Raw genomic sequence first — 26,462 nt, 5'->3', positions numbered from 1 at the left:
TAAAAAACAGTTTTTGCTTTGTCATAATTGGGTATTGTGTGTAGATAGATCAGGGGGGGAAACAAAGCACTGTACACCTTGCCAATACAAGGTGCTTTATTGACAGTTCAATCTACCCATCTGCACTCTTCCACATCAACTTGACAACACAAACCAAAACCAGCAAACATGATTTTATTAATCAATTTTCCATATCACAATTATTTATATTTACTGGTATATAGTCACCCTGGAGCTGTTCTCAAAATGGATGATGGGGTTTCTGAGGTTTCTTGTGTTGCTGAAGGCCTTTGTGTGTTTCCCCAAGTCATTAAACACACGATACACATCCCACACCACACCTCCCCCTTCTAGTTTACATCAGACAATTACAGTCATTTTGGGGGTAAAAACAGAAGAGTTCTATCTGTGTGAAGTCAGACATGCTGCCTCACCCCCCACTCCTCTCCTCACTCCAAATAACACATCTCATTAAAACACATAACGGGACAATGCTTCCATCGCGTTTACAGGAAAATAAAGACGCATTTCTTCTTGCATTTTAATGATGTGTAAATATAAGACAAAAATATAAGACTGCACGTTAACATCGCAATTTGTGCAACGTTCGTTAGCTCCAGACTGTTTAAACAGATAATGTCGGTCAGACGAGACGACCCAGCCCTGCTGTCACGCTAGATAATGAAACATGATGATCTGAGAACTGGCTTTACTGAGCGTCTTGGTGTCTGTCTAATTGTCTATAGTTATAACCTGGAACCTGGGCCCGTGTTTATAAAGAGTTTCAGTTCGAATGCTGATCTAGGATCATGTCTCCCCTGTCCATATCATTTTAATAATGATTTAAAAAGAAGCACTGATTCTAGATCAGCACTCCTAGTGAGCCTCTGAATACAGGCCCTTGTGCCTAGTCATCTACAGTTATAAACTGGTGTCTAGTCATCTATGGATATAACCTGAGGGACAACAGAGAATTAGCTGGTTAGTTTAGGATGCTTTCTGGGGCGGCAGGGTAGCCTAGTGGTTAGAGCGTTGGACTAGTAACCGGAAGGTTGCGAGTTCAAACCCCCGAGCTGACAAGGTACAAATCTGTCGTTCTGCCCCTGAACAGGCAGTTAACCCACTGTTCCCAGGCCGTCATTGAAAATAAGAATTTGTTCTTAACTGACTTGCCTGGTTAAATAAAGGTAAAATAAAAAAAAAAAATTCTGTCTGGACCTGGACAGCCTGCGTGTCCTGCTGCCTATCTGCCTGTTCTGGCCCTGGGTCCCCCCTGGGTCTGACCCTGCGCCTGGGTCTGGTTCACCTCCTGTCCTTCTCCCTGACCTTGGTCCTCCTGTCTCTGGGTCTCTTGCTGTTGGGCCATGTCACCACTTTCGCTGCCTGTCCTGTTCCCATCTCACACTGACAGTCTCTACTAGCTGAGGGAGCAAGAGCGCCGCCCCTCTGGGTATCAGTGGTAATGACCGTTCCTGTGCCCCTGCTCTGGGCCAAACAGGTCCTCAGACACAGCCTGGGCTGTTCCGGTAGATAGAGCAAGGCTGGCAGCAAGCACAGTTCCCTCCCCTTTCATCGTCCAATGCAATGTCCTGGGGAGAGGCTTGGTCCACATCCTCTTCATCATCAAACATCTCAGGTGTGAAGATGCTCTGGTCTTCCTCTAGCAGGGTGGGATCGTCTGGGCTCTGGTCCTGGCTGGGAGGGGTAGCTGCCGGTCCATCCGTCCCCTTACGGGCCTTCCTTCCTGGGCAGGGGATCCAGACTTACATTCTCCTGGTTCTCCTTCTCCCCCTCCACAGAGTCAGGCCGTGGCGGGACGACCAGAGGACCACAACGCCGGCCTGGGTCCCGGAAGATGGAGGGGTCTTGAAGTGGGTGGAGCTCACAGGGGTGGAGGTGGTGCAGGGGCCGTGGGTGGTGGAGACAGTGGGGGAGGGGCCTTGGGATCACTCTTCAGATGAGTGGAGGGGTGTTGCTGTGTCTGCTTCTGGTCACGTGCCCACAGAGAATACACACGTTATGGGAAACCATAGAAAGGAAAGACAACACAGTTGTATGAATACTTATAATATATTTAGACATTCAGATGAGCTGATTGGAGCAGTCATCAGGTGTTGACAGTAAAGGTGAGAAAATAACGGGGGAAGTACATTGACAATGCCAACATTGGCCTCAAGGATCCTATATGCTGGGCCCGTAACAGCTAGGTTAGTGTACAGTACACTGCACATGTTTAGTGGTTTAGGGGTGTGGGCAAATGATGTCTTTCTGACTCTTATCCAGAACAGTGCAGTGGAGAAGAAATCACCACCACCGTCTCACGCTCAATATAACACAAACAATGGTCAATGTGATTTATTTAAAGCAACAGTCTAACATCTGCTCATCAAGCTGCTTGCTTCAGACCAACCCAGCATCACTCAGCCATGTATAAGGTCTCGTAGTAATGAGACAGATTGGTGCACATACAAACTCCCCCCACCTGATCCAGCTCCTGACACCCCCACCCACCCCTCAAAACGCAATTGACCAAACAGCTCAGCCTTACAGCGACCCAAGTAACGAGACAGACAATAGACTAGAGCTCTAGAACGGAGTGTATCCACTTAATTTATAAACCCAGTGACCTCATAGTACTATCATTCCGTTAGGTTCAGACCCCATGTTTTTCTATGGATCCATCCTCAGTGAGGTCCAAGGTACCATATGAAGCCTGATATCTCACTGCATTTACACTCACTTAGCTTGACACCTATAAGAGGTTCTGCTGTAACAAACAGCGGAGGGTAGGATCAGAAGCAAAACGGACCTAAAACATATATACACAGCATTTTGTACATCAACATGTCTTAAGATTCCTAAAGAGGAAGAAATGTAAAATGATTTGACTAAAACCGAAGCTAAGAATCCTGAACATTGATCAAATGAAACCCTTGCAGGAGGAAACGGCATGAGCATTGCTCCTCTACACCCCTAACATCCTTGTTCCATTACATTTATTTATCAGAGAAGTAGATCCAAAAAGCCTCACACATTGTTCCCCTGTTCCCATCCACTTTACTGGGACAGGACTGTTCATATAATACCATCCCATCATGAATAACAAGAGAGAGGAACACACCAGATGTTGGTCTGCAGTGAGGTCATGCAGTCGAGGTAGTGGGAGACCTTTGTGGAAGACTGACTGATGCAATGGACTCATTAGGAACCACTTATACAAGGAGTTAACGCAAAGAGCTCTGGATGAAGCTTTCGTATGTTTTTATGCACCAATCAAACCTCTGATAATCTACCAACTTCCCTGAAATAACTTATTTATCTAATGTAATACATCTCTATACATCTCATCTGTGTTTCCATGGCTGATGGTGGACAGAGGCCACAGAGCAGGTGGGACAGAGACCATAGGGGGAACCCAGGACCTGACCCCCTGTAGCTGGGTGTGGGGCTCTGGGACCTGAGAGGTGGTAGTATGGTAGTGTGGTGCATCGTGGCCCAGAGAAGGCTGTCTGAGCTGGGGCTAGGACTGGGCCGACAGTGGGACAGATCTTCCACAGTCACTAGAGATTGACTGGCTGAACAGGATGGTGGTGCTGTTGAACATCTGGCTCCCTGCTCCATGGGTCTCTCCTGCTCCCTGTTGGCACCTGAAGAAGGTCATCAGCGACTGCATAGCACAGATGAAGGCGTTGTTGTGCCTGAAAAGGTTAAGCACCCACTTGTACAGACCTGGTGTAAACAGAGACCAATCTTGTTAGTGGAAAATAAAATATAAAAACAAAATTATTCCTACTTTTCTAATAACACTTAATTTATCAATCCTTAAAACCACAACACACCTCTATCTTGTGGACAAGCATCACCACCAAGTGCCCAAGATAAGAAACTACACATTGTGTCAGGCAACGGAGACAGAGGGTTTGTTTGAGTAATTCAAGCTCGAGTGGCTGCAACCTGCGATCATTAATTTCAGTACCTGAAATGTATTTGTTGGGGTTGTTCCCAAACCGGTCATCTACCAGAATGAGGGCTCCACAGTCATTCTTGTGTCTAATACACCTGTGGTAGTGAAAACATGTTCAAGTTCAGGTAGTAACCTCCTGGTTTTCAAAATGATCAAACATTTTTATGCTTACTGATCATGAGCCTGATTTGTGAGCTAGGAAGAAGCCTCCTGTGAAAGGATGAGTCGAGGACAGAGAAACAAACAAGAACACAAAGAGACCCGTACCTGACCAGGGCTTGGTTGATGGCTCTGTAGGCCTGGATCTCATACCAGCGGGAGCCTGACAGCAGACCCCTGGCTTTACAGTGCTGGTCATTATACTTCATCTTCAGCTCCACCTGAAAACACAGCAGGAATGTTAGATGGAGACACGTCACAGGACAGGTTATCAGGACACCGCCATACTGCCACCAGACGAAATGAAAGCTGAAACAGAGCAGAACAGACAACGGGAGACAGACAGGTATGCTGCTTACAAAGACATTGAAAGATTAATAGTAGAAAACATTTGTCCCGTTTATAAATCTGGTTATCTGAAGTCACTAGTCTGTTTCATATGGCAAGGATTTAGCATATCTCTGGCAGATCCATCACATTCGATAAGATATGGCAACCCTTTCTGTTTTATCTATCATGTGATGGGCAACATGACACAGAGTCTGCAATCCACCCTGATCCATAGTAGCATACTTATTTATGACTTTTGTGTCCAATTTCAATTTTAAAAAATGGTGCCGATTATTTCCCACTCAGTCAAGGCACTGTTTTTGTTTTTCCTGTCTTCTTCCAGAGGGTGGGGGTGTTATTGTTGTATTGTTTGCTGTTATCTGTCTGCTTGTAAAAATGAACATGTATAAATAATGTACTTTTATTATGTTACAGCCTTATTTTAAAATGACATGTTTTCCTCATCAATATACACACACACACACAATACCCCATAACGACAAAGCTGAAACAGGTTCAGACCCTTTGCTATGAGACTCTACATTGAGCTCAGGTGCATCCTGTTTCCACTGATCATCCTTGAGATGTTTCTTCAACTTGATTGCAGTCCACCTGTGGTAAATTAAATTGAACGTGAACAATGTATAAAAATATTTCCCGCTATGCGCACAATTCTTCTCTAACATGATGACTAATTGATTTAAAGAAAATGTAGTTCAACACCGTACCGAAAGTTTCGTAAGAGAGCGCATAGATACAAAATACTAATCGCTAGTGTGAATACCGGCAACACGCTACGACCAGCAAAACATTTAATCGATATTTAGTCGATCGATACACCCCAGACTTTTGGCCATCTGTTTCAGCTCGGTTTGTTTTCCAGTTATGTAGTTCACTGTCTACACGTAAGGCACATTTCTTACAGACCTTTCCCGTTAGCTTTAAAAGGTCAACATTTAAAAATAGATTTAATAGGTTTCACCTACATTCTAATTAAACAAATACTAGTCCACGAAGTGTTCTAGAATGCAGGGAAATGTGGGTCAGTTCAAGACGCCGATAGGGTAAACAAAACAGTTTTCACACATGTCATTATAATCAAATCCAATCATTCATCTGAACTTTATTATAGCCTCAATATGCTTGTACTTGACAGTTTTGATGAATTTCGAACGTTATAGATGCGTTGGAAAAAATGACAAGCTCACGAAATGCATCTGATTAATTCATTAGGAGTATGATTTACATTCATAATTTTAACTACAATGTAACAAATAAGCAAACTGGTTTTAACTTTAGCAAACATTGTCAACATTAAATGTCCTCACTTAGCCTATCTTCATCTCCCTCCTTGCACTGTATTCTCTACTTTTAGCACCCTGGTCAAAAATGGTGCGTGCCCTTGCAAGGTCAAAATGTCAGGACTCCGGTTCCCCCATTGAAATTGTCTTCAGGTCAGGAATCAGATTCAAATTCAGATTCAACGGGCCAATTTTTTTTCTGGAGGATGGTCAGGGGCCGAAACATAATTCCAAATAATTTGTAGACTTCAAATTGACCGGAAAAAACCACACATATATAATATTTGACTAAAACATCATTTCAAACCTAGCTTACATTTGGATATGATCACATATACAGTGCCTTTGGAAAGTATTCAGACCCCTTGACTTTTCCCCCATTTTGTTACGTTACAGCCAAATGGCAAGTCTTCCTAAAATGTCTTACAACACAAACTCTCTTTGTAAAATCGAAATTCTAAGAACGACAGTGTGTTGAATAGATTTACAGTGGATTCTAAACGCATTCAGACCCCTTGACGTTTTACACCATTTGTTACATTACAGCCTTATTCTAAAATTAATTTATGATTTTTTTTACTCATCAATCTACACACAATACCGCATAATGACAAATCGAAAAACAGGTTTTTAGACATTTTGGATAATTTATTAAAAACAGATACCTTATTTACATAAGTATTCAGACCCTTTGCTATGAGACTCAATTGAGCTCAGGTGCATCCAGTTTCCATTGATCATCCTTGATGTTTCTACAACTTGGAGTCCACCTGTCTATATATAGAGCAAAAACCAAGCCATGGGGTCGAAGGAATTGTCTGTAGAGCTCCGAGACCGGATTGTGTAGAGGCACAGATCTGGGGAAGAGTACCAAAACATTTATGTAGCATTGAAGGTCCCCAAGAACACAGTGGCCTCCATCATTCTTAAATGGAAGAAGTTTGGAACCACCAAGACTCCAAGACTAAGACTTCCTAGAGCTGGCCGCCCGGCCAAACTGAGCAATTGGGGGAGAAGGGCCTTGGTCAGGGAGGTGACCAAAAACCCGACGGTCACTCTGACTGAACTCCAGAGTTCCTCTGTGGAGATGGGAGAAACTTCCAGAAGGACAACCATCTCTGCAGCACTCCACCAATCAGGTCTTCATGGTAGAGTGGCCAGACGGAATGGAGAAGCATGGTGGTCATCATGGGGTGTTCTGTGTAGATTGCTGAGGATTTTTTGTAATTTAATCAATTAAAAAAAAAGCTGTAACGTAACAAAATGTGGGAAAAGTGCCTTCGGAAAGTATTCAGACCCCTTGAGTTTATCCACATTTTGTTACATTACAGCCTTAAAATAAAATGGATTAAATAAAAAAAATCCTCAGCAATCTACACAAAATCATAAAATTTGACTGAATCTTGTGTAGCCCAGAGCATTATCTTTGACATGAAGTGAGAAGGACAAATCGCTACTTGTCAGACACCCCAAAACCACGAAATGTGCTCCAGTGGCTGACAGGCTAGCCATAGCTGTGGGCCATCACCTGTGCTCGGACCTGCCATCCAGCACCTTTCAGGCATCAGGCAGGGCACATCCATTGAGAACTAATGTGATTCATGTGGGCTGTGGAGTGGGAAGGTGAGGGGCAGATCGGAATCTCAGGGGGAGACGCCAACCCCCTGTAAAAAAAAAAAAAAAAAAGAGCCTGAAGAGGTTTATTGCCTGCCCAGAATTCCCCCTCAGACAGATCTGCTGTGAAAGGGGGAATAAAGGGGGCATACAGAGGAGATGAAGAAGAGCAGAGACAGGAGGTCGGAGGGGATCTAGGCAACACAAGTGATGAAGTTGATCTGGAAAACAGATCTGCTGTGAAAGATGGGAGAATAGAGCAAAAGGCAAAGAGATGGTGAGACAAGAGGTGGGGGGCAGAAAAGGTGGTCCAGTCAACACAAGACGAGCAACAAGCCATGCCACAAAAAGACCACGAAAGCATCCATCTCCATCAATTTGCATCCATCCATCAATTAATCTCTCCTGGATTTTCAGCGCTAACCTTTTGGGATTGACAAGTGAAAAGTTCATGTGGCGTCTGACGGGGGGGACATATGGGACATGCCAGCGAACAACAGGAACTGACAGGCAGGTGCCGTGTGTTCACAGCCCAGAGCACCATGTCCCCTAACGACACGGGCATGTACACACTGTTCCCCTCTCTGCTTTCTGTCCTGGCAGAGAGGTGTGTCATTACTGGACGTCATCATGGTCTGGATGAGTCCGTCCATATTTGGTCTGAGCCAAATAAAGAACAGGAATTAGATTCATTTAAAAAATAAAGAAAGAAACGCCTCACTAGACCATGTCAAAATGGACCTGCAGAAACCACTCCATTTTCTTCCTGGCCAGATGTATACCACTCATGTCATGGGGGCTCACGAGGCGCAGGTTTAATGGCTGTATGGTGAGATGAGATGTCTCCTCCTGTCTGTTAAACACCAGAGGGCTTGATGCATCTGCTTCTGAGACCATGAACGGAAATGGCCAGTATCCCCGAGCAGCCAATGTCATCGAAGTCCAATGGGAGTCCATTTCAGCGTCCCACCCCAAGTGAAAACCATATCTGACATGACAGGATGCATATGTGAAAAAGCCAATTCTAGCTTCTAGCGAATCTCCTCCTAAATGTGAAAGAAACTGCCAGATAGAAGAGATTAGTTAAAATGTCAGGAGATCGCTAGTCGCTCGTTCACTTTGGCCCAGTCCTCCCACCGCTACCTGTTCATGCTTAAAAACATACATTTGACCAGCAAGCATGGTTTGCAGCTGAGCGGACCGGTTTGCGTGTGCCCCCCTGGCAGTCCACCATCTTGTGCCTGTCAGTGAGATTGTGGAGCGCTCCATCTGCCTAATGTGGCAGAGCTGACAGCTGGGTGCCTCGTCCTCAGTGTGTCCCTGTAAGACGTGAACACAACCAGCACACACACACATTCTTACACACCCCCCCCCCCCCCCCCCCCCCCCCCTAAACTGTCTGGTCCTCCTCCTCCATAAAGTATCAAAGCAGAGACACGAGGTCTCTATAAAACTATGTTTGTGTCTTAAAATGTCTGCTGTACTCCTCATTAAGAAAACAGAGATGCCGTATCAGTGGCCTTTCATTGCCTGTTGAACCAGAGGATTGTTTCTCTCCCTCACACACGACTGTGTATTGTAAGACATGCCTGTTGTGGAAAAAACAACTCTACATGTGTATAATGTAACATTGTGTGCGTCCCAAATGGCACCCTATTCCTTATATAGTGCAGGGCTCTGGTCAAAAGTAGTGCACTAATTAGGGAATAGGGTAACATTTGGGATGCACATTAAAATGTAATAGTAGCTTAGCAGAGCTGTCGGTGTGGAGGACTGTTTACAGTTCACCTTTGATCTCAGGCACGATAGCAGGCTAGTAAACGCAGGGCTGCTCTGTGCTTTGGTTAAAACCTTAAAGTTTTGCTGAGAGTTGGGTCTGGGAAAAGCAGTCTAGGCATGAAGGTAGGCGTCCACAATACATGAGGGCTCTACATAAGCTATAGGGGGTGCATGTTTGAAATGTGGGACAGGGTCAGTGAGTCCAAGTTAACATGTACTGAGAAGGGAATGTCTATATGTGCTTCCATAAAGGCATAAATGTTAAACAGCTGGGAGAGTAAGAATATATGTACTTTTGTGGCTGTGGGCATGTGAGCGAGACCATTTGAGTGTAGTATAAGTGTAGTTGTGAGAGAAAGTGTGCACTACATGTGTGATATGAACATGCGTGCATGTGAGTGTGTATCTGACCCCTCTAAGATCCCCGTCATAGCCGAGGCAGCGTTGTGTTGCTGTGTACCTGTGGCTTCCTGCCTGCCCGGCGCCTGCTTGGTTGTTTTAGCGTAGCTGTCAGAGGGGCTGTGGGGACAAACAGTCACAATGACCTGGACCTGACAGTCATTAGTGTCATGTCCTGTTCCCTCTTCTGGTAATGGGGGTCAGCTAGCAGACTTTACCACCCCCTCAGGGCTCCTCTGGGGCCAGGACCGGCAGCTGACACACCAGGAGAAGAAAAAAATAAAAAGGAGAGAGCAAGAGAGCTGACATGCGGACTGCCATTTACACCATAGATGAGAGGAAAGAGAACTTTTCAGAAAATATCTGCTGTGCTGTTGGGTGAACCTGTTTCTCAGCATGAGTATCCCCCAGAAGCCCATAGCTCACGCTGTCTCTCTCTCCCCCCGCCCCCTCTTTCCTTTGGCCACATCTAGCCCACTCATCTCCCATCCCTCCAAGGCTACTCAAAATGTAGCCTGCAAAAAGGGAGCATGCGATCGGGCTACACGATAAGGCTAAATGCTGATGCTGGGCCTCGCGACCCTGACCTTAATTTGAATTTACTCTACCTATCGTCTTCTGATTTCGTCCTTATTCGGGTGTAAATATGAGACAAAAAATGCACAGAAAGGTGTTATTAACCCTCCTGCCTCTGTATGTGGCTATCACGATTTGCTCATCATCACCTAAGGCACGCTCACAATAAAGACAGTACCCGCACGCGATGCATGCATACTAACCAGTCTTACAGGGGTTTACATGGTTTTGTGTACAAGGTGATAGAAATCTCCACGGCAGTACCAGTGTTTGAAAAGTCGGTTTAATAATACATTCCAATGGATATTTTTTCGACCCGAAGGACCAACCGCACAGACAACCGGTAGAGCAAGTTCAAACGTTACATTATTCAACATTCTGGCTTGTAAGGAAACTTTCCAAGTGTTTGCAGTGCTTTCATTCAGACTGTGTACACAGAAAGCTGGCATCACAGTCAGATTTATTAGGCAACACTGGGCCATGACAAAAAGGTAAGGAAGAATGGAGGGAGGGAGGAGGGATGGATGGAGGGAGGGTGAGAGGAAGACAACGGTAGAAACTATCTGCTCAGGACAGACAGAACAATCACTTTGGGATGATTTTTTATTCATCCGTTATTTTACCAGGTAAATTGACTGAGAACACATTCTCATTTGCAGCAACGACCTGGGGAATAGTTACAGGGGAGAGGAGGGGGATGAATGAGCCAATTTTAAACTGGGGATTATTAGGTGACCGTGATGGTTTGAGGGCCAGATTGGGAATTTAGCCAGGACACCGGGGTTAACACCCCTACTCTTACGATAAGTGCCATGGGATCTTTAATGACCTCAGAGTCAGGACACCCGTTTAACGTCCCATCCGAAAGACTGCACCCTACACAGGGCAGTGTCCCCAATCACTGCCCTGGGGCATTGGGATATTTTTTTAGACCAGAGTCAAGAGTGCCTCCTACTGGCCCTCCAACACCACTTCCAGCAGCATCTGGTCTCCCATCCAGGGACTGACCAGGACCAACCCTGCTTAGCATCAGAAGCAAGCCAGCAGTGGTAGGCAGGGTGGTATGCTGCTGGCAAATTATATTACAGAGCACCAGAAAAAGAAGAGGATGGAGGATGCACTTTGTATGTGTGTCCCAGTGTGTGTATGTGTCCCAGTGTGTGTGTGTGTGTCCCAGTGTGTGTGTCCCAGTGTGTGTGTGTGTGTGTCCCAGTGTGTGTGTGTGTCCCAGTGTGTGTGTGTGTGTCCCAGTGTGTGTGTGTGTGTCCCAGTGTGTGTCCCTGTGTGTGTGTGTGTGTGTGTCCCAGTGTGTGTATGTGTGTGTGTCCCAGTGTGTGTGTGTGTGTGTCCCAGTGTGTGTATGTGTGTTCAGAACTTTTTCAGTGTGGAGGTCTGTAGGAAAACACATTGGTAGCCAGCAGATTCTGTGAAGCGCTTACACCTGTATGTGACTGACTGGACACAACGGTAAACAGGGGTCTTTCTCTCTGGGTCCTCTTCTGTGAAACAGACCTGATGGGCTCACCACCAAGAACTTGTCTCTGGTTCTTACCTGCAGGTCCTTGATGTTGGGGAAGGGGATGCCGACGTTGACCACTGTTCTGGCGTTGTCGTCTGTGAAGTCCAGTCCTTCACTCACCTTCCCTCTACACACAGCCATCAGCACAGCAGAAACAACCCCAATATCAACCCAGTCATCTGTCCTAAACAGATATGACTAGAATTCTTCCACATTTAAAAGGGTACCCAACACCAAACCAATTGGTGCTCAATCCCTTGCACAAGAGAGATACAGACAGACTGACAAAGATAGACACAGAGAGTGAAGAAGAGAGAGTGAGACAGCCCAGTCTCACCTCTGTCCCATGCAAACTCTCCACTGATTCTGATGGCATCATAGTTCTCTCCTCCTCTAGGCTCTGTGATCACCGTCTTCCTGTCCCCCAGCCCTGTGTTGGTCAAGCAGTCACACAGCTTGTCAAGCATCTAAGAAAACAGAACACCAGCAAACAGAGCAGGGCTTCATGGATGCATCAATAAAAATAATAAACCGTGTGATTTGTTCATATCTTTTTCAATTCATCTTTTTCTTAACATTGGCTGGTAGACATTGCATACTTTTCAAAACTCAGCTATCAGCAGATCCCTGAAGAATACACCACATAGCCTTCCAATAAATAAATAACTATCAATTGGGCCTAACATGAATCAGGCTTGGCACCACTATGGGATGGAAGCTATTCTTCACATGGGTCTTAATGGCCTAATGAAGCAACAGAGCAGGAGTTGAGACTACAGTAAACAGGAGAAAAACTATGGCCATATTACACCAAGAAATGTGGTCCACATTAGAGCCCCCTGAGAAAACCTTTCACATAGCAGCATAAATACTGAGGTTTGTCTGCCAGCCAAAAGCAGCAACCTCTCCCCTCACAAGACATACAGAGAAACAGGTTTCCAGGAAGTTAGAGGGGGCACAATCCTTTCAGGGCTAAACAGTCCAGTACACTGTCCTAACAGCTTGGCATCCAGACACTGCAGGTGTGTGTGTGTCTTATAGTCTGAAACAAAGTTCACATCATGATGGCACTGGAAGCTCCTCTGCCCCCCAGCCTGTCGTTCTCCCTCCTGTGGCTCAGTTTCCCCCTCGCCTTCCTCCACAAAGTTGATGCGTTTAAACCCCCCCACTCTTCCTCCATCCATGATAAATTCACTGTTGCTGCTGTTGCTGTTAGTGCAAAAAGTCACAGTCTCTCCAGGGAGGAACATTGATCTAAAAGCCCTCTCCTCGTCAGCTCCTAGCAGAGATCTAGCCATGTCTCCACCGTAGCGGATTATTTGCATGGCTTCACAATCAAAGAGCATCTTCATTGGTTTGGAAATGTGTTTGAAGGGTCAAGTAGAAGTTATTCTTGTAGTCAGCAGAACAACTTCTCACATCAGAGCTGGGACAAAGAAGTAGTGGTATTAAAACACTGTTTGCAGTTAGTCGGTTACTCCAACACAGGGACAGATAGGGAAATGAAACATTACGACGTGTGGATGGATGGATGGTTCCTCTAGTTCCTGGCACACCAAGATGACTGACTAGCTACAGCCTGCCTGTGATTGTGAAATGAAGCAGAGGCGTATTTAATCAGGTCGCCTCACTCAGTGCCACAAAACAACCGGGAGGGCCGGGAAACAGGAACATTTGCATCAATAAAACACAACATTTTCACAAAGGCCAAAGCGTTACATTGACAAGGGCCTTCCGCTTCATTCGTCAACCACCACCACAACTCCTCCACAAAACTGGTTGTCCCAACAATTGCTTTCCGATCCAATCCTGACTGACAATGGGTGAATTATTCATGTTATATACTTTAGGATGGGAAACAAAACAGCCATTATCTGCCACACTGCACTTGAGGAAGACCAGAGGAGAGGCCGATTCAAGGAGGAAGGGAAGAGGAAGCTCAGTCTCTCACTGATCTAATTGATGGACTGGGTCACTGTAGTCAGCATCTTGGATTGTTGAGATTGTCCTTTATGCAGCCGACGTAAAACTTCTGCTAGGGAACAGCGAGTAACCTGATAACAAGGGAAGAGTAACCCGATAATAAAACGCCAGCCAGGGCTCTTAAAACACAGAGTGTAAGTCACAAATAGCACCCTATTCCCTATATAGTGCACTACTTTTGACCAGAGCTCTTTAGGCCCCCCCCCTATGGGACATGGTCAAAAGTAGTGGACTATAAAGGGAGTAGGGTGCCATTTGAGACACAGGAAGAGACACATGCACTTGAGCAGCACAAACAGTCTTTGTGCAGAGCTTGTCGTTTATATTCCCCGAGTTGTAATTTGTAAAGCCCTTATAAAAGCGGGGGGCGAAATACAATCCAGTCAGTGCCACTCCAAGCAGGAGCCCCTTGGCTTGCAGCAGGGCCCAGGGTAATGGTCCCTAATGCTTTTATCTCTCAGACACTAAGAGTAAACATCACTCTGACTGCATTCCAAATAGCACACTACTCCATACATAGTGCAGTGCTTTTGACCATTAAAGTAGTGTACTTTAAAAGGGAATAGGGTGCCATTTAGGATGAACCTTCTGTCTCGTTGCTCCAACTGATGCTGCCATTTAATTACGAGCACATTTTCCTTAATCTTGACTGAGTAGAGCTGGGTTCAAAGGCGACGAGGCGAGGCAGGGCAGACAATAGGCAGGGAGCATAAATATTAAAATCAGTAGATGGTGATAGTGCTGACGTCATCCAAGTATTCCTATGCAAGCTCCCGATTGTTCATGAACTATTTGAAATGTGCCATATTGCTGAATCTTATACCTCAGTGGGTTGAATGGCAACAAACAATTGTTAAGGATCATGGTGAAAGTGGCCACAACTAGCAAAGGATTATAGTCGATGAGGTTGTTTTCATTCTGCCTGAGAGTCAACCGGGAGCCTCCTCGTAGCCTGCCTGTGTCAGCACGTGGTCCTGTGTGACAACAAATCTAGTAGTCACTATTTCATTTAAGCTTTTGGGGCATTCTGACAAAATTCACATAGAAATGTGAGTTATAGATCCGTCACTCTCATTGAAAGCAAGTCTAAGAAGCGACAGATTTGTTCTATCTGCGTTATTTCTAAGCTTCCTGTTTTTAAGTTTTGTATCTTTTACTTTAAGTTTTGTACACCAGGTTCAAACATACTACATTTTGAGTTGTTGAAAACATAATTCACATCGGTTTAGACGGTAGAATGATTCTCTACACTATACTTGCTAGTTTTGTCACAAACTGAAATTAGGCAAACTATTCCAATTTCAGCAGTCAGGAAATGGGAGGAGCGATTTCTGCCTAGTGCAATTTTAATTAAATGTAATTCAACTTGAAAGAATTCACAGTGGGGTTCGAACTTGATCATAATAAACTAATTTTAAAGCCTAAAACGACCGCAATAAAAAAAACACACATTTTGGCCGGTCTGGTGATCATACATAGGGTTTCTAGGGCAGACCAGGGCTTTTGGCGCCGCCAGGTTGCTACGCAGTAGCCGACCAGCAGCGCTTCTGACTTCACGCTCCAGACTGGACACTTGGGGCCTGGCAGGGAGACGAGACAAGGAGGAGGGCTGGCTAGGTCTAGGAGACGGTGCTACACTACTCTATGGAGAGACAGGCAGACACATGACAGTCACCTAGCTACTCATCAAGGCTAGTCTCCTCTGCCAGACAGCTCATCTTGACCTCTAACTGATCTGACCAAACTAATGACAGCTAATATAATTTTGCAAGAACTATGCACAAGCAATCGGTGCACACCAAAGTGAGGACCTGTGTAGAGTTTATGTGGCCGAGTCCACACGTAGTACACAGTGTATGACTGGAAGGATGCCGTTGTGTACTATGGTGTGAGTGTGTGTGTAACTTGGCCTTCATGACTAATTTTATCTGACGGGTAGGTGGCGTATCCACAGGGTCTGCTGAAGCGCTACAGTAAATGTCAATCTGCACACTCGGCTGGCGCCCAGGTGCAAACACAACAGGAACGACCCACAGAGGGGAAAACCACCACACACAGACATTTTAAAGTAAAATGTCTCCTTCTGAATTTACTGGTTGTGTACTTCATTTAAACAAATATGAAGGAAATAGATGAAGACGAAACAAACTGAAGGTGGGAAACGTGTGACTCAAACCCCCGCCCCTAGTGGCAATGTGTAGTCCACAACCACTGGATCGGCAGCAGGCCAGTGCTAGCATGGCCCCTCATTCTACAAGGCACACAATAAGGGTCCAGGCAACATGACATGAGGAGGACTACAGCATTTAGCCAGTCTCAGAGTAACCAACAGGCACAACTAACAGTGAATAATTCATGGTGATTTCTGGGTATGGTGTGTGTGTGTGTGTGCGTGCGTGTATGCAACGCTCAGGGTCTGGCAATAAACAACTTCTGGAGGGACGAATGCCACTCTTAGGCACTGAACTCTACACCTCTCTCTTGTGCACGTCTTCCCTCCCTCCCTCCATGGACCCACAATCTCCATATTTCACCTCTTTCCTCTCCACTCCCTCTGTCTGCCCCCCCCCCCCATCCCTGGTGTCGGTGGGCTGTGTTGCGACATGTCACTGTTCTGGTAGCGCCCGTTAAATTATGGAAGGGGTCTTGGGCGACTGTAGCATTAATGAAAGATGCAGGCCCGCCTGCTCCTACGCTGCTTTGTGGGTGAGAGCGGGAAATGTGTTGCAGCCTTAAATGATTCCGTTTAAATATGACTGCAATCATCACGCCAAGGGCGGTGCCAACCAAGTGACCACCTGCCTTCCCAACCCCTCCCCTGGTGTCCACATCTCGAGAGTGAAGCTTGGGCTGTCAAAGTTAAGCATGGAAGAAGATCTTCTTGGTTTCTACTTGTAGTCTTTCTCTCCAGAAGGGTTAGCTGTTAGTGAGCACAGACAAGGGTCATCATGATGTGGTCGGTGACACTTTGCTTCTTGAAAGTCCAATATCTTGAAAACTTGACTGCTGACATTTAAAACATTTTGGGATTGTATCAATAATGAAAAACCCCCACCAAAATATCGTTTGAGTGGAATTCCCCTTTAAAGCTTTGCCTCCTCAAAGCTGTAGCTTAGCAAACATTTAGCCTACAACAGCAGCAGCAGTGCACCTCAGGTTTCCACTGTAAAAGGCCATATAAAACATCTCAGCTGGAACAGTAAAGATGGATAAATCCCCGTCTGAGCAAGGTGACCCATAAACCCAGAGATAGAGGAGAGACACAGCCTGTAGAGATGACAGCACACCTTACACTGAGTAATAATGTTGGAGCGTGGCTGGAAGACAGCAGGGCAAACGTGTGTGTCCAGCCTCCTCCTCAGCCCCCAGCCTCCTCCTCAGCCCCCAGCCTCCTCCAGGCGCCAGCGTGGATGCCTTTTCACACATACAGCTAGGTGACATCACCCCTAATGGCCCTTATCTCAGTCTGCTTTAAAAGCATCTTGCGTTTCCTTTTGATCTTTTCACCTCTGGAAAACACTTTTTAATAAGCCCACCTCTCCTCTCCAACCCCCAGCGCTGAGTTTTGTCCCTTTCCTCTTGCGGTGCGGCCAGACTGCGAGGCGCGGGCAGAGGGGTACCGTGGTTTTAATGGGCATTAACTGGGGGGCTGTTGAGGCTCAAGTGCTACAAAACCACAGCTCCAGGAGGGCTCTGGGAGATGTCTGAGTGTGTAATGTCTGCAAGTAGTGTGTGTGCATGGCCACACACACACACACGCCTGTGTGCGTGCATGCGTGAGAGAGTACCTTTAACTGTGTGTTCTTGAGTTGTACTGTATGTTCAGTGTGCGTATGCACCCTCACTGTGTCTGCCAGAAGTGTGTGTGTGTGTCTGTCAGAGGGCGACTGACAGAGCCGGAAGGAAAGCAGGACGCCTCTGTGGCCTTGCTGTGTGATCTTAGTACTGTGTGACTGTGGCCTCTGTGTCCTTCATACCGCTGCCTCTCAGATAGGCATCATCCAGACATACTGGACAGGGGCACCTGGAGACGACCCATCCTCTGTCTCACTCACACACACGGCTCACCGGCTCCAGAGGGCCTCAACAGACTCTACAATTAATACCCCTCATCTCTTCATCATCTTTAAGAGCCGTCTGTCTGCACATTAAATATTAATGCACAGAGGGCATAGAGCTCCTACACTAGTCATCAATAATACCCACCTAGAGTTGCTCTGTGGCTGTCTCTGCCTGCCTGGCGTCATGGCTGGGGGGAAAGAGACAAAACTGGATCCTAATAGGAGACTTTAATCATTCATATTCTGATAGCACTGATGTAGTCTCAAACTGGATAGTAAACTAGAGGGAAAACCTTGAGCTTTGACATCATCAAAGGGTCAAATACAAAACATAGGCCTATGGTAAATAAGCATTAAGAATGTGTGCATTGTAAGACACTAAACAGGCACACAAGAAGACACACAAAAAAGGTATGCAGCACTATGCAAAAACACAGACAAACCTTCACATGTAACACTCGCGTATCTGTGCACGTGCGAGCACTAACACACAGCCACAGTGACATGAGAGAGCCAGCTGGTCCCTAAGTGGACTGGTGGTGGTGATGTGACAGAGACACAGAGCCTGAATGGAAATCTATTATTCATGGAGGGAAGCATAACAAACAAAGGAGGACAAAGTATTTATCAACGGGCCCTTAGAAGTGTCTGGTTAACTGAAAGAGAATACCGGGTTTTATGTAAGGTATTTGTCAGCCTACAGCTATTTAAGAGACACCTATTAGGTCTACATAGACATACAGTGCCTTACGAAAGTATTCGGCCCCCTTGAACTTTGCGACCTTTTGCCACATTTCAGGCTTCAAACATAAAGATATAAAACTGTATTTTTTTGTGAAGAATCAACAACAAGTGGGACACAATCATGAAGTGGAACGACATTTATTGGATATTTCAAACTTTTTTAACAAATCAAAAATGAAAAATTGGGCGTGCAAAATTATTCAGCCCCTTTACTTTCAGTGCAGCAAACTCTCTCCAGAAGTTCAGTGAGGATCTCTGAATGATCCAATGTTGACCTAAATGACTAATGAGGATAAATACAATCCACCTGTGTGTAATCAAGTCTCCGTATAAATGCACCTGCACTGTGATAGTCTCAGAGGTCTGTTAAAAGCGCAGAGAGCATCATGAAGAACAAGGAACACACCAGGCAGGTCCGAGATACTGTTGTGAAGAAGTTTAAAGCCGGATTTGGATACAAAAAGATTTCCCAAGCTTTAAACATCCCAAGGAGCACTGTGCCAGCGATAATATTGAAATGGAAGGAGTATCAGACCACTGCAAATCTACCAAGACCTGGCCGTCCCTCTAAACTTTCAGCTCATACAAGGAGAAGACTGATCAGAGATGCAGCCAAGAGGCCCATGATCACTCTGGATGAACTGCAGAGATCTACAGCTGAGGTGGGAGACTCTGTCCATAGGACAACAATCAGTCGTATATTGCACAAATCTGGCCTTTATGGAAGAGTGGCAAGAAGAAAGCCATTTCTTAAAGATATCCATAAAAAGTGTTGTTTAAAGTTTGCCACAAGCCACCTGGGAGACACACCAAACATGTGGAAGAAGGTGCTCTGGTCAGATGAAACCAAAATCGAACTTTTTGGCAACAATGCAAGACGTTATGTTTGGCGTAAAAGCAACACAGCTCATCACCCTGAACACACCATCCACACTGTCAAACATGGTGGTGGCAGCATCATGGTTTGGGCCTGTTTTTCTTCAGCAGGGACAGGGAAGATGGTTAAAATTGATGGGAAGATGGATGGAGCCAAATACAGGACCAGTCTGGAAGAAAACCTGATGGAGTCTGCAAAAGAACTGAGACTGGGACGGAGATTTGTCTTCCAACAAGACAATGATCCAAAACATAAAGCAAAATCTACAATGGAATGGTTCAAAAATAAACATATCCAGGTGTTAGAATGGCCAAGTCAAAGTCCAGACCTGAATCCAATCGAGAATCTGTGGAAAGAACTGAAAACTGCTGTTCACAAACGCTCTCAATCCAACCTCACTGAGCTCGAGCTGTTTTACAAGGAGGAATGGGAAAAAAATTCAGTCTCTCGATGTGCAAAACTGATAGAGACATACCCCAAGCGACTTACAGCTGTAATCGCAGCAAAAGGTGGCGCTACAAAGTATTAACTTAAGGGGTCTGAATAATTTTGCACGCCCAATTTTTCAGTTTTTGATTTGTTAAAAAAGTTTGAAATATCCAATAAATGTCGTTCCACTTCATGATTGTGTCCCACTTGTTGTTGATTCTTCACAAAAAAAAAACAGTTTTATATCTTTATGTTTGAAGCCTGAAATGTGGCAAAAGGTCGCAAAGTTAAGGGGGCCGAATACTTTCGCAAGGCACTGTACACTACCGTTCAAAAGTTTGGGGTCATTTAGAAATGTCCTTGTTTTTGAAAGAAAATCACATTTTTCATCAAATTGATCAGAAATACAGTGTAGACATTGTTAATGTTGTAAATGACCTTTGTAGCTGGAAACAGCAGATTTTTTTAATGGAATATCTACATAGGCCCATTATCAGTAACCATCACTCCTGTGTTCCAATGGCACGTTGTGTTAGCTAATCCAAGTTTATCATTTTAAAAGGCTAATTGATCATTATAAAACCCTTTTGCAATTATGTTAGCACAGCTAAAAACTGTTGTGCTTATTAAAGAAGTAATGAAACTGGCCTTCTTTAGACTAGTTGAGTATCTGGAGTGTCAGCATTTGTGGGTTCGATTAAAGGCTCAAAATGGCTAGAAACATGAACTTTCTTCTGAAACTCGTCAGTCTATTCTTGTACTGAGAAATGAAGGCTATTCCATGCAAGAAATTGCCAAGAAACTGAAGATATCGTACAAAGCGGTGTACTACTCCCTTCACAGAACAGCAGAAACGGCCTCTAACCAGAAAATAAAGAGGAGTGGGAGGCCCCGGTGCACAATTGAGCAAGAAAAATAAAAACTAATTTATTTATTTTTTAAATAAAAAATCTGCCGTTTCCAGCTACAACAGTTATTTACAACATTAACAATGTCGACACTGTATTTCTGATCAATTTGATATTTTAATGGACAAAAACAAGGACATTTCTAAGTGATCCCAAACTTTTGAAAGGTAGTGTATATTACAGCTGGACTCTTAGGACCTCTTCCTTTGGCATTCTGTTGAAATCAAACAAAACGTCTTTACTCTCTACTTATCTCAACCTCATACCAGTTGCGCCAAACTTGCTTACACACAGCAAGGATATCATGGGTACATTAAAACACTCAACCTCAATATGTGGTCTCTAGCCCATCCTGGTGGTAAATGGTAGGAACTGAAGATGATTTAAAGGAGAAATGGTCGTATTCACTATGGCACTCTGAAGCAAACATTTTGCAACGGCAAAAGAAAATCTATTGAACTTTTTCAAAACGCACTATGCTTGACTACATAGTCCAATTCCTTTCTGAGCATCGTTAACCATCAGATTGTTTCTGGATACTATGAAAAAAATCATGAAACATAACATCAGTGGTGAGGCTGAAATTAAGGTAGGAGGTTTCTTCTGATCTGTGACTTGCTGATGACATGGCTGCCAGCCTCCAGCTGGATAGAGAACTTGACCCCCAGCTCTGAGGAGAAGGATCCCATAGGAGACAATGTGCCTGAGGTCAGCACGATGCTGTGAACACTGTCCGAGATGTCTGAGAACGCCTGCCACCACACACACACCACCACACCCCTTAGGACAGGCAGCGCTCCACGTAATGTAATAATACGCTATGAGTAACATGTACTTTTGTCCCCCAGTATAAAAGTTGTATACACAGCATTTACACTCCAGTACATCCTCCCCTGCTACTCACCACGGCTGAGCTGAGGCACCAGAAGCTGAGTGTGTGTACAAGGGTCTTGGCACTGTGGCGTCAGCGGTTGGGCCTGGCGAAGAAGCCCTGAGCATCTGGCACGTCTGGAGCAGTGGTCCAGGTGTAGGACTGCTGCAGCACCACGCAGTGGTCCTCTGAAAACCTGACCACGGGAACATGACCAGGACAGAAGTCTTCGTCAGTGATTGAAAGTGTTAGTATAATGTATTTTGTAGTATGTCGTTATGTTGATCTTGTTTTCCACCCTGACTACAATGCACATTTCCCAATTAGGACAATACAAATACTGACTGATTGTTAAAGACTGGTTGACAGACTGGTTCTGACCTGCTCTTCTCCCTGTAGAGGAAGTCTAGCACAATGAAGAGACTCTTGAGGACAGAGGAGCTGACTGAGCTGATGGTGGGGACCTCCAATGTGTCCTCTCTCCCATTCACCAGCCCAACCCCTCTTTCTCCAACACCGCTGCTAGGTGCTTCTATACAGGGGGAGAGATGAGGGAGGGAAGGAGAAATGTGGAGAGAAAAGAGAGATGCTGTAGGCCTCCCTTCTAAACACACAAGTCTTGCAACAAAAAAAGGGGGTGAATGTGAGAGATCAAAAGACAGGGACTGAGACAGAGACAGAGGTGAGAGGAGACCTAGGTGGTCAACAACATTATCTGACCTGCAGCATCGCAAAGGTGTCAGTGGTGATGACCTTGGTATGGAAGAAACCTCCTTGCCATTCCACACCTGACAGGACATCTCATACTCCCTCTCAGCCAGAACACTGCAGCTCTCCTGCATCCAACTACACCACAGGAGGAACAGACAAACAGACAGAGAGAGCGTGAGAGTGGCCATCTTAGAACTACTGTTTGATATTGAGGAAAGCAAGGCTAGTGAAGACATTCTTTACAAGTATTGATTACATTTAATTGTTAACCAAGATGGGTTGATTAGTAGACCAGTTGTGCTTGTGCTGGCCTAGAAAGAATGTATCAGGAATAGATAGGTTGAGAAACACTACTGTAGTTTCAGTCGGGGAGGTGATGATGAGGGAGCTCTTACTTGAGCAGGTTGCAGCAGAAGGCCCAGAGGGGTTAGGGTCTACCTAGATGGGTTAAGGTCTAACTCACTCCAGGAATTTAGGGTATATTTACTTGAGCAGGGAACAGCAGAAGGCCAGCAGCGGTTCGTGGTTGGAGCACCTGATGTTATCCAGCTTCTCCCTGGCAGACAGCAGCTGGGGTTTGTTCAGGGTGTAGCTGGCACAGTCCTCTATGTTGTGGGCCTCATCCAGAACCCCAATCTGACCCTTCAGGTTGATGTGAATCTGCAGGGAAGGAGATAGCCTCCCCTCCCACTGCACCCTAGTAGACATGCAGTGGGTTTGACCAGGTAGTTGTCAAGGAATATGTTCAGCTAAAAGTAAAAGGACACATCTATTCTTTAATGTGTGAAACCACCTTTTCTTCAGGCCTACATCCTCATCACTCACTCCTTCTCTAACTCCAACAACAATTCCCTGCATCCCTCGTTCTGCCAGACTCATGCTCTCCCTGATAATGGGGTCCAGTAGGTTGTTTTAGGGATAGAAGACTACACCCATCTCTCACTCCTCCTTATCCTTCTCTCTGCTCCCCTCACCATGCCTGCCCTTCCCACCTGACCCAAGCTCTCCCTGATGATGGGGTCCAGTAGATAGTTGTGGGGACAGAATAGGATACAGGCATGATGTCCCTGGCAGCGTAGTAGGAGCAGGCCCTCAGCCTCCCCCCCAGCCGACTGATGGAGACCATGGACCCAGTGCAGTGTTCTGGTCCTGCATCTTGTGCACGCCGTTTTTGAAGCGGTATAACACGCCCTGCACATATTCCTTGACCACTACCTGGTCAAGCCCGACACTCCCTGCGTGTGGTACGTAAGAGAGAGAGGAGGAAGAGTTGTTTTCATCCTTGACAATACACACATGAAAACTAATTAAGTTCAGCTTACTTGTGACCTTGAGGACCTCTCAGAACCAACACTGATCAATACCTTCATCATGGTTTATACACATAGGACATGTACAAACACACACTCAATATAGCGCAGTACCAACAACAACTCTTCTGGCATTACCAATAGCTCGGGGTAATTCCCAGGTGGCAGTCTCCAGTCTCATGTACTAAGGCTCATTACCCGGTCATCAGAGGCGCCTCATCTACCACCATGTCACAACCAGCCGGCTCCCCGGTGACACACACACGTGCCGACTATACTCCGTTACCGCCAAAGGCATGGAAAGAAAGGCAGCTATCAAAGGGGTGGATGGGTGCTCACTTTCTGCAACACATCATGGATAAACTTTTGCACTTAAAACGGTTTTGTTTCAAACGGTTCAGTGTGTGTGCGCGAGCACGCGTGTGGCGAAGGTTAAAGGATTAGCGTCCACTCAAGTAATTCTTATATTGGCTCAATGGCAGCTTAGGGGTGTGATTTGACTTCATGACTCCACAAAAAGAGAAAACACAACAGGGGAGTTTTTACCCAACGAAGCTCAGTCAGAGCCAGGTGTATGTAACAAGAGACTGGCTATAGACAGGGCCTAGAGGACTGGAGAGTGGAGGGATAAACAGGGCTGATGGAAGAATGAGTGTGATGGAGCTGTGGCCATTCTATCCTCTGGGGTTATCGCGGGGACATCTATTCTCTGTAACAGATCAGGATGTAACACTGTCACCGTGGCGACTGTAGGCTGAGGTGGACAGGACAGATAGACACCTCTGGTGACAGCGAAATAGGGGCTTATTATACGATCAGGCTGACCCATGTGTGTTTGTATGTGTGTGCTCATTACACTAGCCCCCTCACCTTGAGGAGAACAGGAGTTAGGACTGTAACAGTAACACTGGCTATAAAGTCTCCCATCCGACACAAAACCTGTCTGAAGCCTCGTGACACGTCATCGTGCTAGAGAGACTGACCAATTGGGGATATTATGGGGTGTAATTGTCACCTGGGGCGACAGTGATGGGGGCTGTCTGCCTGTCCTTTAACTGTGGGGTTGGGTTACGAAGCCTTTCTTTCTAGAGCTCAGAGGCAGCTCAAATTCACTCCCTTTAAGTGTCTGTCACTGGGATCAGAAACACCACTCAAACTCATGATCGGAGGTGTGTTTCCATGTCTGAAGAGGTCATGGTTTTCACAGCTGGATTGGGGTGAATCTCAGTTCAAAATAATTAAATTCAGGCCCAGTAATAGTCAACGACCTCCAATGAGAGGTAAGAGGGCAACACAGAGAGCGTACGATTCATCTCGTGGCCCATCTGAGTGATCTGTTTGTGGGAGCGAATGCCGAAGATTATCTTGGGAACTTGTTTCTTCTTGCTCTCTTTGGCCTTCCCCTTAGAAGACTTTCCCTCGGCTACTTTCCGGCCGCCTTTGGACGAGGCACAGGGACAGAGAGAGCAGAACACCACGGACGACTGGTGGACACATGGGGGGGAAAGATGGAGGGAGAAGGAAGATAAAATAACAAGATATCAAGAGTGTTCTCTTCAGAAAATTGTGAAAAACATTTTTTAATTTTACATTGCTCACTATAAAAATATTGAGACCAAACAAAAATCACCAATACCAGACAACTGGTGAACTTTATATGCTCCATTAGTGAACATTTAATAAAGTATAGCAAGAATGTGTATATGCACACAATACTGCCTGTCAGTCATGGTTAGATTACATTACCTGACTGCTGAAAGCTGATAGGTTACCATTGTTGGGGATGTGAAAGTGTAGCTGCTTTTTAATTGGCTGTTAGTAACCACAGGGGATGTGTGGCGTCACCTTCTCTTGACACACAGGTGAAGCGTAGCCAGCAGCGCTGCTGAAACCAATACCAGTCAGGTGCTGAGCTCTTTAAAGTAGGACACTTTCCATCCCTTTCACTAACGCAAATAATTGCCATTGGTGTTAGTGAAAGGGGTATCAAACCATGAAGACTAAACAAGCCAACCTCAAATAGTACTGTTCACCGCAAAGTTCTAAGCTAACCACATAGTGTCCTTCAGCTGTTTCCATCAGAGGAAGTCAAATGTTCTCTTATGACACTGTTGAAGTAACCCTGAATCTAAACCTTGAGCTTATTGACTGCACAAGTCTTAAATTCTCAGAAATTCTTCTCTTCATCTCTTACAATCTGGCACCAACCGGTTGATATGCCTCCATATAAGGGAACGCTCAGGGTGTGGGTTACAACTCAAGCAAGCTGAGCCTGTGGTGCTTCAGTGGAGACTAGAAGGACCAGGCGTTTCAGGTTACCCTCCTTTCCGCTCTTTTTCCAAAAGTGTTTGCCATTAAATATTACAATGTGTGTTAGGGGGCCCGAAAGGAGCTCAGCCACTTTTCCCTTGATTGAACAGGTATTCACTCTGGGTGGTAGACCGATTTCCTCGCTCTCAGCGGCACTGGGTGGAATTGTCCAGTGTTGAATGAGCCGGTATGTGTCTGTTGCAGAGGGCAGCCAACACCATCAGTTAGTTATCTACATTCCATTCCAGGGGGGTGTCTGCTCGCTCCTATGAGCCCAGCAGAGCCCCAAACCGTGTCGGTCTGCATCTCAGACGGGGACGGGCACGTAAAGGGATACTCTTGTCAGAGGTTTCCTGCTCCTGCCTCTTGACAAGGGCCTCTATACAGCAGTGCCCCCCCCCCCCCCCCCCCCCCTTCCATCCTCCCACCTGTCTATGAATAAGTAATTATTTGCCATGATTTCGCAGTAGGAGGGATATGTGGAGGGGTCTATTTAAACATGGCAGCAGCAGTTAAGGTGATCGGGCTCTGTTGCACAGGCGAGGAGCGGATCCGCAGAGCTGAGCAGTATAACTGGTCTGTTCCAACGATGTGGCCCTTCTGTAACCTGATCCTAC

The 26,462-nt window shown here is 45.7% G+C and overlaps 1 protein-coding gene across 2 annotated transcripts; it reads right to left on the bottom strand.

Annotated features, from left to right (window-relative positions):
• Positions 1-1,212: 1,212 nt before the first annotated feature.
• Positions 1,213-26,217, bottom strand: LOC110503350 (Fanconi anemia group J protein homolog). 2 transcript variants are annotated; one of them, XM_036961806.1, is made up of 9 exons: positions 22,713-26,217; positions 22,235-22,360; positions 21,896-22,046; positions 21,548-21,710; positions 11,979-12,108; positions 11,675-11,768; positions 4,232-4,344; positions 3,977-4,059; positions 1,213-3,729 (listed from the first exon to the last, which is right to left on the bottom strand). In XM_036961806.1, exons 5-9 carry the CDS (start codon positions 11,987-11,989, stop codon positions 3,521-3,523), a joined length of 510 nt encoding a protein of 169 aa, XP_036817701.1. In that variant the 5' UTR covers positions 11,990-12,108; positions 21,548-21,710; positions 21,896-22,046; positions 22,235-22,360; positions 22,713-26,217; the 3' UTR covers positions 1,213-3,520. The 2 variants fall into 2 exon arrangements, with proteins under 2 accessions (XP_036817701.1, XP_036817700.1); XM_036961805.1 differs by having other exon boundaries at positions 11,675-12,108.
• Positions 26,218-26,462: the final 245 nt, after the last annotated feature.

The sequence above is a fragment of the Oncorhynchus mykiss genome, chromosome 24, assembly GCF_013265735.2.
Source record: "Oncorhynchus mykiss isolate Arlee chromosome 24, USDA_OmykA_1.1, whole genome shotgun sequence".
Lineage (NCBI taxonomy): Eukaryota > Metazoa > Chordata > Actinopteri > Salmoniformes > Salmonidae > Oncorhynchus > Oncorhynchus mykiss.
The sequence above is the reverse complement of the archived record's forward strand: the minus strand, read 5'-3'. Positions and strand labels throughout refer to the sequence as shown.

Bases quoted from the DNA above. Each gene is read 5' to 3' on its own strand.
- LOC110503350 (XM_036961805.1), bottom strand. From the start codon at position 11,782: ATGGCTGTGTGTAGAGGGAAGGTGAGTGAAGGACTGGACTTCACAGAC. The intron at 4,060-4,231 runs GTACGGGTCTCT...TCACTACCACAG, and splicing joins ATCAACCAAGCCCTGGTCAG to GTGTATTAGACACAAGAATG. The intron at 3,730-3,976 runs GTACTGAAATTA...TGTTTACACCAG, and splicing joins CCCCAACAAATACATTTCAG to GTCTGTACAAGTGGGTGCTT.